Consider the following 17440-nt stretch of genomic DNA (forward strand, 5'->3'; position numbering starts at 1 on the left):
TCACTACATTTTGCAGGGATTTCTGTTCAGAGGTATTGGAGCCCCCATACCAGGCTGTGATGCAGATCAGCAGACATTCCACTAAACATTGGTAGAAGTGCACTAAAGTTTACAATATCATACCAAACCTCTGAGGAAGAGGCGCTGACATGCTTTCTTCACAATGAGATTCATATGTTGGGTCTAAGAAAGGTCCTCAGAGAGTGACTTGCAGGAATTTAAATTTGCTCACCCTCTTCACCTCTGATCCCCAATGATCACTGATTGTACACTTCTAGTTTTCCCCTCCTAAAGTCTACAATCAATTCCTTGGTTTTGATGACTTTGAGTGCAAGATTGTTATTAGTATACTATTCAGCCAAGCTTCAATCTCCCTGTGTTGACTGATCACCCCTTTTTATACAACCCACTAATGTGGTGTCGCCAGCAAATTCGGTGTTAATGTCGTACCAAGCCACAGTAATAGGTGTATAGAGCAGGGGGCTAAGAATGTAGTGCTGTGGTACTCCGGTACTGATGAAGATTGTGGAGATGTTCTTACCAATCCTCACTGATTGTGGTTTCAAAGTGAGAAAATCTAGGATCGAATTACACAGTGGGATATTAAAGCCCATATCTTGGAGTTTGCTGATCAGTTTTGAGGGGATGATGGTGTTGAAAGTTTTGTGTGGAGTCAGTGAGATGGCATCTGCCATAGAAAAAATTGGAATGGATCCACATCACCGCTCACACAGTAACTGATATGATTCAATGCCAGCCTCAAATCACTTCATCATTACGGATGTGAGTACTACTGGTCATTAGTTATCTACCACACTTTTCTTGGGCATAGGTCTAATTGAGGCCTGTTTGAAACAGGTGGGTAACATGCCCTGCCAGAGGTTGATATGCATGAATACATTGGTAAGCTGGTCAACACAGGTTTTCAGTACTCGGCCGGGTACTCCATCCGGAAAGGATGCTTTCCTCAGATTCACTCTCTTGAAGGCAGCCGCCAATCATCAGATACTGACAATGATGGATCATCAGGGGACATGAGAGTGCACATGTTCTTCCTTGCTCTGGTGGTCAAATCTGGGAGTAAAGCTTTGCTGCCTTCTACTGCGCAGGTTTTGGTTTTGTAGCAGGTTATGTCATTTAAGACCTGTCACAATAATGGGGTACCCTTCACTGTTTTTATTCTCCACTTCACTCCTTGTGTAATGTTGCAGGTCTCCAGAATTAAATGCCTGGGTCTCAGCACTTCCAAAGTTGATCATCCAGGGGCTTCTGGTTTAGGAAAACTGAATGATTTGGTGGGGACATATTCGTCCACAGCTGTTTGATAAAATCTATAATGGCCCTGGTGTAATCAATCTGATCCTTAATCATAAAAATTATTACTCCTTAGAAAGTAAATGGCTGCAATATAAACCGTGAATGGGCTATAAATTATGTTGTTAACGATGCTGCAGGAATGCGTCTTTCTTTTTCCCTGCTCTCTCCAGCACAATTTGCCTACCATGAGAGGATAAATGAATGTTCTGTAATCTCCTTAATGCAAAAGTCTCCCCAACATTGGCGGAACGTTTTATGCTCCTGACGTTCATTTGGTTCAGAAAATGTTCTGTTGCTTCTTTCCACTTTCTCTCGTTTTTATTTTTCTTTCACAAACGATCCCATCCATTCTCGTCTCCACTGAATGCGCTTCTTTGCATTAATGGCAATGGACTCATTTTGCGTGGAAGAGTTGCACTTTGACGCGTTCTGCATAACTCCGATTACATACAAGTTCAAACATTCCTTAATTCGACTTGCAGCACTGACCAGCACCGCCACGTGCACTGCGCGCGCCCCCACACACGCCACCTTATCGCCCCCAACTGGCCGCTCGCGGGCCTCTTCCGATTGGCTGAAGCCTCGCGAGCCGCGCCGCTTCCCTTTGGTGGGTTGCTCCGATTCCAATGGCCCGGATGTCGGCTGGGTTGACTATAAATACGACAGCCAGCGCAGAGGCGGGAGCGCAGAGCGTTTTAAAAAAAACCGGCTGAGTACTGTTGACACGCGGCGGCAATGGTGAGCGCCATAAGGCCGTAGGCCCGCCTGGAATTACCCGCTTTCACTGATCATTTTTTTTGCGCACTCTCACCATGACCCTGCGCAGCGTGATAACGTTTTATTTTTCTCTGTCTTTTCCCTCTTTGGTAGGCTGGCGGAAAAGCGGGTAAAGACTCTGGCAAGGCGAAAACTAAAGCGGTTTCCCGCTCGCAGCGAGCCGGACTGCAGGTTAGTGGCAGGCGCCGCGCGCTGACCCCGTGATCTGGGTTCGAGCCGCAACTGCCAGCGGGCGCTCGGGCGGGCGCCGCCCACCAAACAATTAAACCGCGAGAAAGGGGGTGCGCCTCCGGAGTCGAGGCGGCGGAGCGGGAAAACGGGGAAATAAATCTGCTGTTTCTCTTTTAATCTTCCCGCCAGTTTCCGGTCGGTCGGATTCACCGACATCTGAAGTCGAGGACTACGAGTCACGGCCGAGTGGGCGCCACGGCAGCGGTATACAGCGCGGCCATCCTGGAGTACTTGACCGCAGAGGTGAGGGGGTGGTATTCGGAGGGATCGTGCTCTGTGTTGGGGTTAGAGGAGGCCTACTCAAGTCGTAGAATTGTGGAACTGGTATAGGAACGCAAAAGCCCAACTTGGGTCACAGCTCTGGTCATATGGTGGGGTAGGATTGAGGGACCGAGTGGCTTCATTTTCGTGCTGTTATTTGAGCCAAGGAACCACTTTGGAGTGAAATACAAGGGCAGACATAATGATTGTAGTAAAAGCACAAATGATGGAGGAACTCAGCATCTTGAAGAAGGGCTCAGGCCTGAAACGTCGGTTATAAATATTTATCTCCTATGGGTATTGCGAGACCCAAGTTGCTCCAACGTTTCTGTTTTTAACAACAAACCACTTTATCCATGTTGACCTTTTCTCCAGTGACGATAATCCCATTTAACTGCATAGTGCCATATACCTTGCCTCTAAGTGTAAATGCTTTTCCATCATCTCTGGCAGCAAGTTTCACATTTTAAAAAAAACCTCCCTTAGTTCCCATTTGAAATCCTTAGCTTAAACTTCTCTTTTTGCACAGAACAATGTAAATGCTGGAGAAACTCAACAGGTTATTTAACATCTGCAGGTTTGCTTCTGCAGATTTGTTTAACTCGTTTTTGATGCCCAACTTTTTTGGTGGGGGGGTAGAGAGAGTGGTAAAAGATTCTGACTACTATCTATTCACTGATATTTTGTATTGCCTTTTGGATCACCCATCTTTGCTCCAGGGAAAATAATTCCAAATTATTCAATCTCTCCTCATGACTAAATTCATCCTACTGAATCTACTCTGCACACTCTCCAGCACAACCATATCCTTGTGGTGACCAGGATTGTACATCAATATTTTGTAAACTTTCAACATGACATTGCTACTCATGGCTGGACCTTCATTTGCAAGAGTGTTAATATTGTTCCTAGTATCAGCAGTCTTGTTCAGAAGAGTGTTGTGTGCTTGTTTTTAATTGGTTTATCTCACCAGGTACTGGAGCTTGCAGGAAATGCATCCAAAGACTTGAAGGTGAAGCGCATTACCCCTCGCCACTTGCAGCTTGCAATCAGAGGAGATGAAGAGCTGGATTCTTTAATCAAGGCTACCATTGCAGGAGGTGGTAAGTGTTGTAGTGAGAGTTCAAGCTATACACTGGCATTGCAAAAATTGAGCAGATTTAAGTATACAAGAATGTGACTTGATGGCTCAAGGGTTGAGGAATGTTCTTTTGTGCAAAAAAATGGAATAGCTGACTGATCTGAATGTTTCCACATTTGTGAGTGGGATGATCAGGCTTTGAAATAGAATAGGATGGTTAGATTTAACACTCAAGGTGTCAGAAACATTGGGCTGATCTGACTTCTGAAGGTTGTAGCAAACCTATAATTGTACTAAACCTTTGTATCAGTTTCGTGATGTGGTGCCTCATTTGACTTGTTTTATTTTTTCAGGTGTCATTCCACACATCCACAAATCTCTAATTGGCAAGAAAGGGCAGCAGAAGACTGTCTGAGGATCAAGTGCTGTTTTTATTTTTTAGTTCATTAACTCAGGACTCCATCTCTGTTTAATCAGCTGTAGAAATTTTGGAGGATCTAGCTGGAAAGACACTGGACTTCTGAAATGTGATGATTAGGAAAAACTTTTATCTCCATATATGGGGGGGAGGGGTCATTTTAAAATAAAGCTTAACAGTAATAGTTCCCTGTGCAATGGTATTGGGAAGCAAAAGACTATCTGATGGAACTGAATAAGATGGAGATGTTTTCTGGTTGCTGCCTTTCTGAGGCCCTAATGCAATGTTTTAAATGCAGGAAGAGCTTATTGCTTGTATAACTTTATTTTTGGAGTGAAATTGAATCTAGATGGGTTGTCTGATTGTACTTTGGGTGAAGTTTTCAATAAAATGCATTAAAAAATCTTTGGAAGAGTTGAGTTACCTTGAGCAATAATTGTGCAATACCTGTCATTGACATGAACAACATTAAATTCCTCTGCCTGGTTAGCTTTACAGTGGTGTGCCACTCATCTACTGAAGCTACTCTCCATGGTGATTTCAGTTCCAGCATTTGGGTTACTTTTCCAGTCTGTAGTATGATATGCTTCAGTACTGGCAATTATTGTTCCTTGATGCAAACTTGCAAAGTAATTCCAAAGTGAATTGGTGTAATAGGGTAAGCAAAATTAATTTGGGGGTGGGTGGAGAATTTGAGATGTCAATGTGATGAATACAAGGTCACAAAGATCAGTAAGTTGTTTGAATAGAGTTGAACTGCAATTTGCCTACTAATATTTTGGGCCACCACTTTAAGAGGTACTCCAAGATAAAGAGCAGATTTGAGGACCAGACTATCATTTGACTAAGAAAAGATAGCCTGGAATAGTTAGGATAAGATAAACTCCTTGTTAGTTTAGAACTTGTGCTAAAAAGATAAATTTAGCAACACATCTAAAAAGCAAAGAAACGGCAAATGCTGTAATCTGAAGGAACTCAGCAAATGAAGCAATGAGCGGGAGAAAAAGAACAGTTGATAGTTGGATTTTAACCCCAAATTTTAATCTTGAAGGGTTCTGGTATGAAATATCAAGCATTCTCTTTCCTGCCCAGAAGTTGCTTAACTTGCAGAATTCAACTGGATTATATTTTGCAACACATTTTAAATCATTCAAGCATACATTCAGGAAGTATGACCTGTAGAACTTGGATGTTGGATTTGACAGGCATGGACAAATGGCACTTCCATCAGTAGGAATTCTATTAATGCTAGCTAGAATTTGACTATATAGACCCAAATGTAATTCCTCAACTAAGGTGCCACTTTAAAAACTGGCCACTTGTTATTCCTTGCAAGTTTGTTTTTGGTACAAGTAATGGTTGAATTGACATTTGCAGGAGTGATCAGGATTATCTTTGGAGGTTTACAAATAGTTCTGATGTTTTTGTATGTATAAATGTTAGTATTGCCATGGACAGAATGGTCCCTTGGTTTGAATATTTCAGACTTTCACAACACCTTGGGCTCAATCTTCATAGTTCCTTGAAAATGGCCACAAGTGGTGAAGGCAAATGCCATGCATATGATATAAAGCTTTTATTCATGTTGAACTTGGGAGTGCTGAATGCAGTTCTGATTGCCATACTCTAGGAAAGGAACTGGTTGAGTTGTAGAGATTTGCCAGGATTTGAGTTATGGGGAGAGGACAGCTAGGATGGGCCTACTTTTCCTGGAGTGAAGGAGTGATCTAATTGAAGTATATAAAGATTGAGTCACAGGTTTATCAAAGTCAAGGTGTTAGAGGAAAGAATATGAATTTTTCGTGTTAATATTGCTGCCAGAGGTGGTGATGGAAGTATGGTAATTATTGTTAGAGGTAACAATAAGCTGGAGGAGCTTGACAAGTCAAAGGGTAACCCTGAGTAGAATTAGTTCATATTTTGGGCCCCTGACCCTCTGAGACTAGAATGTTATGGATTCCATTTCTATGACTATCCATGAATGCTGCCTGACCCACTGCAACAATGGGGGCATTTTAGATGCATGAATGTGCAGGGGATTGAGGGATTTTATCATTCTGCTGTCTGCAGGAAAAAGAATCTCAGGGTTGTATGTGATGTCATATATGTACCCTGACAATAAATCTGAAATGAAAGCAGCAGAATTCTGGTTTGATTGGGCACTATTTGGTGCAGACATGTAGGCTGAATGGAAATAACACAATGCTTGAGAAAATCAGGTCAGTGTCCTTTGTACAGTAAAGGTAAAAATACATCACTGACATTTTGGGCCTTAGACCTTCATGGTATGGGGAAAAATATCAACAGTTGTCCAAGCAAAGAAGCCTGCTGACATTTTTCCATATCTTGAAGGGCTCAAGACTGAAATGTCAATGATATATTTTCATTCTTGCTCTATAAAGGAAATTGACCTGAGTTTCTTCAGTATTTTTACTTCAACAGATTTTCATGTTTTACTGTAGGTTGAATAGCCTATTCCTGTGCTGTACTGTTCTATAGGAGGGTGAAAGGTAATGACCAAGCCAACCACTAGAGGGAAACTTCTGAACTGACATTTCTGATAGCTTAAAGTGGAAAGCCTCACCTGGATGTGAGACAGAAATTGTCCTTGCAATGGCTGGGAGGAAGTTGTTGCTCGGTAGCTGTGGGCATGATATCAGTGTATAGTTATCTCCTCAGATGGAGTTAGATCCATAAAGGACAGTTGTCAGAAACAGTCCAAGTGAATTTAAGTGCAGGGTGGAAATTGATTTTAAGTAGAGTTTTGCTCCTGGTGTAGGATGCAACACGAATTTGGTGCTAAATGTAACAAAGATAAGTGGTGCTAAAGTAGGTATGGATGGAAGAATACTCCATTTTGCCAATAAAAAAGATCTAATAGCGTTCCCATATAAGTGATTAATGAGAGGAATTGAAATAGAAGTTGTGATTTTCTGCCTGGTTGGGGAGAGTGTTGGTGGAGGTGAACTGCTGGATCTTTGATCTAGAAAGAAATTGAGAATAGAGGTGTATGGGGCTGAATGTGCATGGTGAGATGAGGCAGTGGGATGAAGGAATTGGAAGTTGTTAAAATGGTGGAGATCTTGCAAGATATTCCAGATTCTGAAATGGGCTGGATGAATAGGGATAAGATGGTTGCGATGTTTAGTGGGGCAGTTACTCAAGGTGGTTCTGTTTGTGGATCTTGGGTAGGAGATAAATTGTTATCTGGTTTGGAAGCAGTGGAGGGGCAATGTGAAATGCTAAGATGAAATGAGGCACCATGGTGTGATGCTCATTGGTGTGGTCATGGTTCAGGGGAAGGGATGTGGAAGAGTCTGAAAGCTGCTTTCTAGCCTCTGCATGAAAAAATATCCATCCACCATGTGTTTACTGCCATCAACCTCTCCACCTAGATCTACCTATTGCTTGCCAACCTCTGTCTTGCCCTTCCCCTCTTTAGACTGGTTATCTCCCCTTTACACTTAGTCCTGATTGGAAGCAGCCTTCTGTCTGCCTCCACAGGTGATTCCTGGCCTGAGTTCCTTAAGCAGATTTTTGGTCGAGTCTTTAGTTTTGTAGTAAAGACTGCATGACTTTTCACTGCAATACTGAATGATCAGTTTCAAGTTTGTCATTTTATTTAGTGTCATTTTGTAATTACAAGATTTTGTTTACTCATGTAAAGGGAAAATAATGGATAATAAATGAGGTGGAAGTAGAATCTATTGGCTGTCAAGTTGGTGTTCAAACACACGTGGAAACTGGAGACAATTGAATATTCCTCCAAGGTTTCTACGAGGAAGGGAATACTTTCAAAACTTAAAATAAAAAAAAATCATGAATTAAATTTCATATTATAGTTCAGGACCACCTTTCTCCTTAATGGCCAGTAGTAGGTAATAATTGTATTAAGATATTGAACAATGGAAAGGATTTATTCTTCCATGAATTGCTTTGGTAGATGGTGCATATTGGGTCTGCACTTTTCCCAGTGCAAGTGGTGTATATTAAAATGTCACAATAATAAGAATGTCAATTAATTGCCTTCCTGTTCACAGACATGTGCACGTCCTCGGTTGGCCAGATTGAGGCCACGGCTAAGATTTATTGTCAAGAATATATACATACAGCCCTGAGATTTTTCCTGTGGGCGAAGTGCAAAAAAATTCATCAAAAAGTGGTGTATGCAAAAGAAATGTAAACAAAAGATGTAAACCAGTGGTTCTCAACCTTTTACTTTCCACTCACATGCTGCTAAGTAATCCCTATGCCATTGGTGCTCTGATTAGTAAGGGATTGCTTAGTGGTATGTGAATGGAAAGAAAAAGGTTGAGAACTGATATAAACAAACTCATTTTGCAATGGAGCAAAATGAAATACTCAGTAATAATGAGCAAAGTAAGAGTCCTTAAATGAATGAGTTTGTTTGGTCGTCTGAAGGAGGGGTAGCAACTGTTCCTGAACCTAATGGTATGAGTCTTGTGGCACCTATACCTCTTGCCTGATGGCAGGAGTGAGGACAGCACATCCTGGGTGGTATGGATCCTTGATTGCTACTGCTCTTTGACAGCAGTGACTCGTATAGATTTTCTTGATGGTAAGGAGTTCTGCTTGTGATGTTCTGGGCTATGTCCACTATCTTTTACAGGGATTTCTGTTTGGTGGTATTGATGCCCTGTACCAAGCTGATGCAGAAGGTTAGCAGACTTTCCATTACCCATCTGTAGAAGTTTGCCAAAATTTTTGATGCATTATACCTCTGCAAATACCTGAGGGAGTAGAAGTGCTGATATGCTTTCTTTGTAACATGAGAGTCAAGAAAGGTCCTCTGTGATGGTGACTATCAGGATTTTAAATTTGCTCGCTCTTTCCACCTCTGATTCCTCCAGTGATCGCTGGATTGAACATTTCTGGTTTTTCCTTCCTAAAGACCACAATCCGCTCCTTGGTTTTGGTGACATTCAGTGCACTGTTGTTGATTGAAACATTGACTCACTACTTCTACTCGTGGATGTTGCCACACCTGCTGAGTTCCTTTGGCCATGCATAGTTTGCATGATCTGTCCAGCATTTAATATTTGGGAAAAGAGTCAGGCAAGTTCATCTGATTGTACTCTACAAACCTGACAAAACAGTATCTCTCCAGACCACACAAACACAATGTACAGTACATAATGACATAAATAATCAAAGGTATAAAAATAATTTCAGTCTCATAGCCTGTGGGAAACTATTTCCCAGCCTGGCAGTCCTGATTTCCACGGTTACAATATTTACTTCAAACTCTACCTATTCCTGTAATGGGAATTATTTTCAAAAATTGAATAAATTAATAGAAAATTTTTACGGAAAGGTAAGAAACCAAGCATAGCTTTGGAAAAGTTGATAGGGATATATAAACGAGGGGAATTGCAGTTCTCAAATTTAAAACGAGGGGCCAACAAGGCCTGTTTCCGTGCTGTAAATGGTTATATGGTTATACTATAGGGTAGCCCAATTAAGATTCTTAACAGATTTTTTTATAAGGTAGGAGAAAAACAGCCTGGCTTAGGATGGAACTAGATAATCTAGGAGAGAGTGTTTCAGAACCTGTACTTTATGTGGAATGAGGTTAGTGCAACATAATAGTCTACCAATACTACACCATATATTAAAAATATGGAGTAGAACACATTTAGAGCGAAAGATAATAATCTATCAAATACCAAATATACTGAAACAAAACCAATTAATTCCTTTCACAATGAATAATATATATTTTAAGGAATGGTCAAGAAAAGGAATTACAAGGATAAAAAAACTTTTCTGGACAATAACCTGACATTTGAACAGCTAAAAGATAAATATAGAATATCACATGGTTCAATATTTTCATATTAAAAACATAATTAAAAGAAAAGCTGGGAAATAATCTAGTTGCCAGAAGGTAGTAGCTTTGAATATATAATCACGGACACTGATAATTTAAAAGTTTATTACAAATATGTATTACAAGACAAAGGAACAGATGAGGCAATATACAGACCCAAACACCATTGGGAAAATGATTTAAACATACAAATAAGTAATGAAATTTGGAATGAATTATGTGTGGGCACCATGACAAATACAATAAATGCTTGGTATCAGATGATACAATATAATTGGCTTCGCAGACTATATGCTGCACCTCAAAAATTAAAAGAATGGAACCCGACATCTGATAAATGCTTTCACTGTAAACAAGAAATTGGTACAATGATACATTCAGTTTGGACACATGCAAAAGTGAAACCCTTTTTTTTAAACAGAGAGTAGTCAGTAAACAAGAAAAGAAATCTTAGTGGTGATTTTAACCAGGCCTGTCTAGAAAACTATGCCTAACTATCACCAGCATGTAACCTGCTGTACCAGAGGTCCCAGCACACTCGATCACGGCTACACCAAGATAGGAAGCCTATCGTTCTTTCCTGAGGACCTCTACCAACCCAACACACAGCATCTTTCACCTACTCCCGTCAGGAAAGAGATACATGAGTATCAGCCAGAACTACCAGGCCAAGGAATAGCTTCATCTCAGGGGCGGTGAAATTGCTGAATGAACTGCTCATACAAGCCCTCCGAGACTCTACAATTTATTAAACAATATTTATTTTTATATATGCATGTATGTAGGGCATATGAATTATTTTTATGTGTGTTATGTCTGGATGGGTGTTTATATGTTTTTGCACCGCGGATCAGAGAACATCGTTGGGTTGTACTTGTACAATTGGATGATAATAAACTTAAACTTGAACATTTTCTCAACATTTGAAGCCAGTAGGCTTTTTTTTTTACCTACAACCCTTTTGAGGCATGAGATGACATCTTCCAATCAGCCAGGACCTGTCCAGAGAATATTTGTAAATGATCACAAATGCCTTGATGATAACATATACTATTTCTTTTAGTTACCGAGGAAACATTCCATCAGGATCAGATGTCTACCTTGAGGCTCACTCGTCTACTTAGCACTACCTCTTTAGAGATAGCAGTTGTATCAAGGATATTGCTGATACAAAACGCAAATGCTAGGAATCTGAAAGTGTGGATGAACAGTGCTGGACATCCATAGATGAAAATGCTGGAAGTCTGAAACAAATCAGAAAAAAGTTAGAACTACTCAGCAGGTCATGGAGACAGAAATAGCTTACATTTCCAATTGAAGCCCCTTCAGAGCGACCACATGGGATACAGATCACATCGCAGTTGGACTCAAATGACCAGTTCGAATCAGAACCCTTCTCATTGGTCTGTTAACTTCCTCCCAATGGATGCTAACTGATCAGATGAGATTTTAGTTAATGAAGAATATCTGCAGATTTTTTTTAATTTACAAAATCTCTTCACATCCTTATCTATATTATTACATTGAAGGAGCATTCCCAGCACTTGTCGTTACTCCCCCTTCGCCCGAAAGGTTGATTGCCTATGAATGGTGCGTGACCTGCTGAGTCTTCCCCTCATTTTTGCAGGACTTTTTTCGGGGTGGGTGAGATCAGTCGAAGAGCTGTTAACATGATTGACCGGGAGAAGATGTGGAAGCCAACATTTCCCATTCCCCACTGTGAGCGGGCCAGTCCTTCCGGCAGGGAGCGAATCGTCTTGTGGCCAATGAATAACCCAGCAGGGCTGGGCCTGTCAATCTGGCACAACCTGCTCTCATTGGTGCAGCGAATGCAGGTCAGAGGTCGCGGACCCGATGATTCGCCACCGACCATTTCGCCCCTTTTGCACCTTTCTTTTCTCGGCGATCGAACAAGAAGGGAAAAGAGATTTCGGCAGCGCGTGTATCTGCCGCTGGGCTGCTCTGGCGGCGGGTGGTGCCGCTTGCTGGCAGGGTGGAATCTTGCTCACTTCCTGGTTGAGAGGCGGCCTGGCAGAGGTTTAAAAGATGGAGGGCAACAGGGATGAAGCGGAGAAGTGTTTGAGGATAGCGCGGAAAGCGGTGCGGGATGGCGAACAGGACAAGGCGCTGAAATTTTTGAACAAGGCGGAGAAACTGTACCCGTCCGCCGAAGCGAAAGGTGAGGTTGGAGAATTTGAAACAAGCTGGGGGAGGAGGTGGAGGGTTTTGCCAGAGGCCTGAGGCTCCCCCCCCTCCTCCTCCCCCCCCTCCTCCTCCCCCCCCTCCTCCTCCCCCCCCTCCTCCTCCCCCCCCTCCTCCTCCCCCCCCTCCTCCTCCCCCCCCTCCTCCTCCCCCCCCTCCTCCTCCCCCCCCTCCTCCTCCCCCCCCTCCTCCTCCCCCCCCTCCTCCTCCCCCCCCTCCTCCTCCCCCCCCTCCTCCTCCCCCCCCTCCTCCTCCCCCCCCTCCTCCTCCCCCCCCTCCTCCTCCCCCCCCTCCTCCTCCCCCCCCTCCTCCTCCCCCCCTCCTCCTCCCCCCCCTCCTCCTCCCCCCCCTCCTCCTCCCCCCCCTCCTCCTCCCCCCCCTCCTCCCCCCCCCCCTCCTCCCCCCCCCCCTCCTCCCCCCCCCCCTCCTCCCCCCCCCCCTCCTCCCCCCCCCCTCCTCCTCCCCCCCCTCCTCCTCCCCCCCCTCCTCCTCCCCCCCTCCTCCTCCCCCCCCTCCTCCTCCCCCCCCTCCTCCTCCCCTCCTCCTCCTCCCCTCCTCCTCCTCCCCCCCCTCCTCCTCCCCCCCCTCCTCCTCCTCCCCCCCTCCTCCTCCTCCCCCCCCCTCCTCCTCCCCCCCCCCTCCTCCTCCCCACCTCCCATCCCATCCCGTGTCGGGGGTTTTCTGCAGCAAACGTTGCAGGTCCCTCTGGGGATCCGGGTTGAGCTGATCGGTCAATCACCGCTTGCTCGGGGGACGGCATCGCTGCCGATCAAGCCGGGAGCCGGCCCGACCGATTGTGCACCGTCATCTCTGCCCCATTTGGGGCAGAATAACCGGCACCAACGGCCACGGAGAGTGGCTTGTCGGCCGATGGGGTTGGGTGCAGCCCGAGTTTGTTTTAATCCTCTTTCCGAGACTGGACTTGGTCGGAAAAAGCCACGAGATGTCACCTCAAATGGAAGTTTGATTTTCAAAAGAAGATGCGAATCGCCAAACTTGGTGGTGGTTGTTACCCTGCAGCTGGAAACTCCGAGGCATGTTTAAATCTTGCCAGGAGCTTGATTTCGAGAGGCTGCTGTTTCGAATCCGCGATCGAGCGGATTCTAACATCCATCTGCTTCACAATTATTCATCAGGAAAGGAATCGAGCCTTTTCTTCCCTGGTCTGACCCATCGGTGACACCAAACTCGTCATTGGGCTATGGACCTTTATCTGAAATGGCCCGGCGACTCATAACGTCTGTGACCTGAGGAAACAACAAGTGAATCTCTCCCCAAAATATATTGGCGTTGCAAAGGTGCTACTTCCTCAACATTGGAGCGCTCACACCCCTAACGTCGAGGTACTCGAGATGGCAGAGGTCGACAGCATCGAGTCCACCTGCGCTGGATGGGTCACGTCTCCAGAATGGAGGACCATCGCCTTCCCAAGATCGTATTATATGGCGAGCTCTCCACTGGCCACCGTGACAGAGGTGCACCAAAGAAAAGGTACAAGGACTGCCTAAAGAAATCTCTTGGTGCCTGCCACATTGACCACCGCCAGTGGGCTGATAACGCCTCAAACCGTGCATCTTGGCGCCTCACAGTTTGGCGGGCAGCAGCCTCCTTTGAAGAAGACCGCAGAGCCCACCTCACTGACAAAAGGCAAAGGAGGAAAAACCCAACACCCAACCCCAACCAACCAATTTTCCCTTGCAACCGCTGCAATCGTGTCTGCCTGTCCCGCTTCGGACTGGTCAGCCACAAACGAGCCTGCAGCTGACGTGGACTTTTTTACCCCCTCCATAAATCTTCGTCCGCGAAGCCAAGCCAAAGAAGAAATGCAGTCCCTATTTGTGAATCCAATCTCTCTGCAGCTCTAAATGTCTGTTGACGATTCTTTAATTAAATAGTTTGCAGAAATCTAACGGGGAACAAAATACCTTGAAACTGTTCAAGATGCCTCAATTTTTAAGATGCCCTATTTCAATTTTGATTCCTTGCCTTTTCTCAGAACAGTTAAAGACTTTCAGGAAAGTACAAATAAATGGGAATAAACAGGTCCAACAGCCTTGTTGAAAGAGCTGGAAAGTTATAGTTGTCCATTGAGACTTACTCACCTGTAACCTGTAAATTTGTTTTTGTTTCTTGTGTGTTTAAGTGGTTCAAGAGTACAGGTGACCTGAAATTCTTTCTATACAAGAAATATGATTGATATTAATAGATGGCAAAATGAGATGAAATATTGTTTAATAATGCTTTCAGGGGTTGGGTGGAATTTTTGAAAATAATTGTGATGGAGGTCACCAACTTTTGGGTCCAATTACTTGGTCCTGCTGCTTTTGTAAATGATGTTAACATAAATCTGTGTTTGCATAAAGCTAACTGTATGTAACTCTGGTCAAAGTTTAAATTTATTTGTGACATACAACTCAGATTCTTTTTCCTGTAATTTCTACTTATTGGTAACTGCGCACTGTTCTCAAGAAAAAGATACTTATACAAAAGAGGGAAATGTAAACCAATTGACAAAAGCAGAAAAAAATGAATATTCAGTAATAAATAATGTGCAAAGTAAGAGCCCTTCAATGAGTCTCTGAGTTTGTTCTTTAGGAGTCTGATAGTGGAGGGGGAGCAACTGTTCCTGAAATTGGTGATGCTAGTCTTGTGGCACCTAGGCCTCTTTCCTGATGTTATTAGCAAGAACAGAGCATGTCCTGGGTGATATGGATCCTTGATAATTCCTGCTGCTCTCTGACAGCAGTGTTTCATGTAGACCGGTGGTTCTCAAAGTTTTTTTTCTTTCCACTCACATACCACTTTAAGTATTCTTTATGCCATAGGTGCTCTGTGATTAGTTTTAAAAAAAAACTTTTTATTCATTCAAAAAACAAATAATATATGACATATGCAGCAGTTAAACATCAACATGAATTTTTTTATATATATATATATATATATAGAAAAAAAGAAAAAGAAAAGGACCCCCCCCCTTCAGCCAACTCTCCTAAGGAGAGCCATAAAAAAGAAAAAAAGAATATTAAAGAAAAAGTTAAATATACATATTGAAATCTAGTCAATATAAATTGAAATGTAAATATTCTGAGTATAACAGCCACTTTTTAATAAAAAATTACAATTATCATGTGAAATACATAATTTTTTCCATTATTAAACAATATTTCATCTCATTATGCCATCTATTAATATCAATCATATTTGTATCTTTCCATGTACTAGCAATACATTTTTTTGCTACGGATAAAGCTAAATATACAAAAGTAAGCTGGAACTTATCTAATCCCAAACCTTTCATAGGTTTAAAAATACCCAATAAAAATACTGTTGGATCTAAAACTATTTTAATCTTATACAGGTATTCTAAAATCGATTGAATTTTCTTCCAAAAAGATTGTATATGTATACATAACCAAACAGCATGAAAAAAAGTTCCAACCGTATCACCACATCTAAAACACAAATCTGATTCATTAAAACCATATTTTTTTAATTTTTCAGGTGTCAAATATAATTGATGTAAAAAATTGTAATTAATCATTGCATAACGTTCATTTATCAATCTAGTTACACTATCATAACAGATATCTAACCAATCCTCTTCAGAAAAAGTAAAACCGATATCCGCTTCCCATTTAATTTTAGATCTATCCCAACCCTTTTATCCATACTATCCTGTAATATTTGATACATACATGAAATATAACCCTTCTCTGGTACCTTCATAAGAAAAGTCTCAAATTTAGTCATTTTAGGTAAAATCATATCTCTACCAAACATACATTTTACCAAAGATCAAATTTGATAATAAAGAAATAGAGTTCTTATCAATATCAAAATCTTCCCTCATCTGATTAAAAGATAAAAACTTACCCTCTTTAAAACAATCTCTGTGATTAGTAAGGGATTGCTTAAGGTGGTATGTAGGTGGGGGGAAAAAGGTGGAAAACCGCTGTTTTAATTGTACCTAATTGACTCATTATGTGCATGGTTTCATAACTCCAAAGGAAATGGGCCAATGACAATTTTTCTCAAGCAAAATATTTCCGTAATAATTGGGTCTAGAGCAGTGGTTCCCAACCTTCCCTTCCCACTCATATACCACCTTAAGCAATCTTAATAATCACAGAGCATAGGGAATACTTAAAGTAGTATGTGAGTGGAAAGAAAAAGGGTTGAGAACCACTGATGTAGATTTACTCAATGGTGGGGAGAGTTTTTTCTGTGATGTATCAGTCTGTGTCCACTTCCCTTTGAAGAGCTTTCTGCTTGGAGGTATTGATGGACTCATACCAGGCTGTGATGCAGCTGGTCAGTACACTCTCCACTATATATCTGTAGAAGTTTGCCAAGGTTTCCAATGTCATACCGAACTTCCACAATCTCCTGAGGAAGTAGAGGTGCTGATGTGCTTTCTTCAAGATGGCATTAGTGTGTTGGGTCCAGGAAAGATCGATCCTTCAAGATGGTGACTTCCAGAAATTTAAATTTGCTCACCCACTCCACCTCTGATCCCCAATGACTCATGATCACTTTGCTCTTTCTGTCTGCAAACCTTTGCCCTGTTATTTTTGCATCAGCTTTTTCTTCCATTCATAGCATGTAGTATTGATATTTACTTCCTCGGGTAAATTTGTTAAATTATTATCCACACCCCAAAATCTCTCAATACTTCCACAGACTAGATTCCTGTGACTAATGATGTTCCTCAGGGATCAGTGCTGGGACTATTGTTGTTTGTCATCTGCCTCAATGAATGAGGTGATAATGTGGTAAATTGGATCAGCAAGTTTGCAGATGACACATAAATTGAAGCTGTAGTGGACTGCAAGGAAGGCTTTCAAAGCTTGCAAAGGGATCTGGACCTGCTGGAAAAATGGCAGATGGAATTTAATGCAGATAAGTGAGGTGTTACATTTTGGAAGGACAAACCAAGAAAGGACATACACAGTAAATGGTAGGGCACTGAGGAGTGCGTTAGAACAAGAGTTGGGATGTTATGGCAAAGTTGAATAAGACATTGATGAGGCCAAATTTGGAGTATTGTGTGTAGTTTTGGTCTCCTAACTACAGGGAAGAGTGTAGAGAAGATTTACTAGGATGTTACTGATACTTGAAGAACTGAGTTACAGGGAAAACAGGTTAAGACTTTATTCCATGAAGTGTAGAGAATGAGGGGAGATTTGATAGAGGTATATAAAATGAAGAGGGGTATTGACAGAATAAATGCAAGTAGACTTTTTCCATTGAGGTTAGGTGAGATACAACCTGGGGGTTATGAGTGAAAGGGGAAAAGTTTAAG

General features: G+C 42.4%; 2 protein-coding genes across 2 annotated transcripts in view; both read left to right on the forward strand.

The window, feature by feature from the left end:
* Positions 1 to 1929: 1929 nt before the first annotated feature.
* Positions 1930 to 4490, forward strand: LOC138757765 (histone H2A.Z). The gene is made up of 5 exons (XM_069925601.1): positions 1930 to 2055; positions 2188 to 2265; positions 2455 to 2568; positions 3560 to 3689; positions 4021 to 4490. Exons 1-5 carry the CDS (start codon positions 2053 to 2055, stop codon positions 4080 to 4082), a joined length of 387 nt encoding a protein of 128 aa, XP_069781702.1. The 5' UTR covers positions 1930 to 2052; the 3' UTR covers positions 4083 to 4490.
* Positions 4491 to 11770: 7280 nt separating this feature from the next.
* The window catches only part of dnajb14 (DnaJ heat shock protein family (Hsp40) member B14), a 51437-nt gene continuing 45767 nt past the window's right edge, over positions 11771 to 17440 (forward strand). The window contains exon 1 of the mRNA XM_069925602.1: positions 11771 to 12115. Within this exon, the coding sequence (XP_069781703.1) occupies positions 11983 to 12115 (133 nt within the window). The 5' untranslated portion in view covers positions 11771 to 11982. The remainder of the gene's footprint in view (positions 12116 to 17440) is intronic.

This window comes from Narcine bancroftii, chromosome 3 (genome assembly GCF_036971445.1).
Source record: "Narcine bancroftii isolate sNarBan1 chromosome 3, sNarBan1.hap1, whole genome shotgun sequence".
Classification (NCBI taxonomy): domain Eukaryota; kingdom Metazoa; phylum Chordata; class Chondrichthyes; order Torpediniformes; family Narcinidae; genus Narcine; species Narcine bancroftii.

Bases quoted from the DNA above. Each gene is read 5' to 3' on its own strand.
- LOC138757765 (XM_069925601.1), top strand. The intron at 2,266-2,454 runs GTTAGTGGCAGG...TCTTCCCGCCAG, and splicing joins CGCAGCGAGCCGGACTGCAG to TTTCCGGTCGGTCGGATTCA. The intron at 2,569-3,559 runs GTGAGGGGGTGG...TTATCTCACCAG, and splicing joins TGGAGTACTTGACCGCAGAG to GTACTGGAGCTTGCAGGAAA.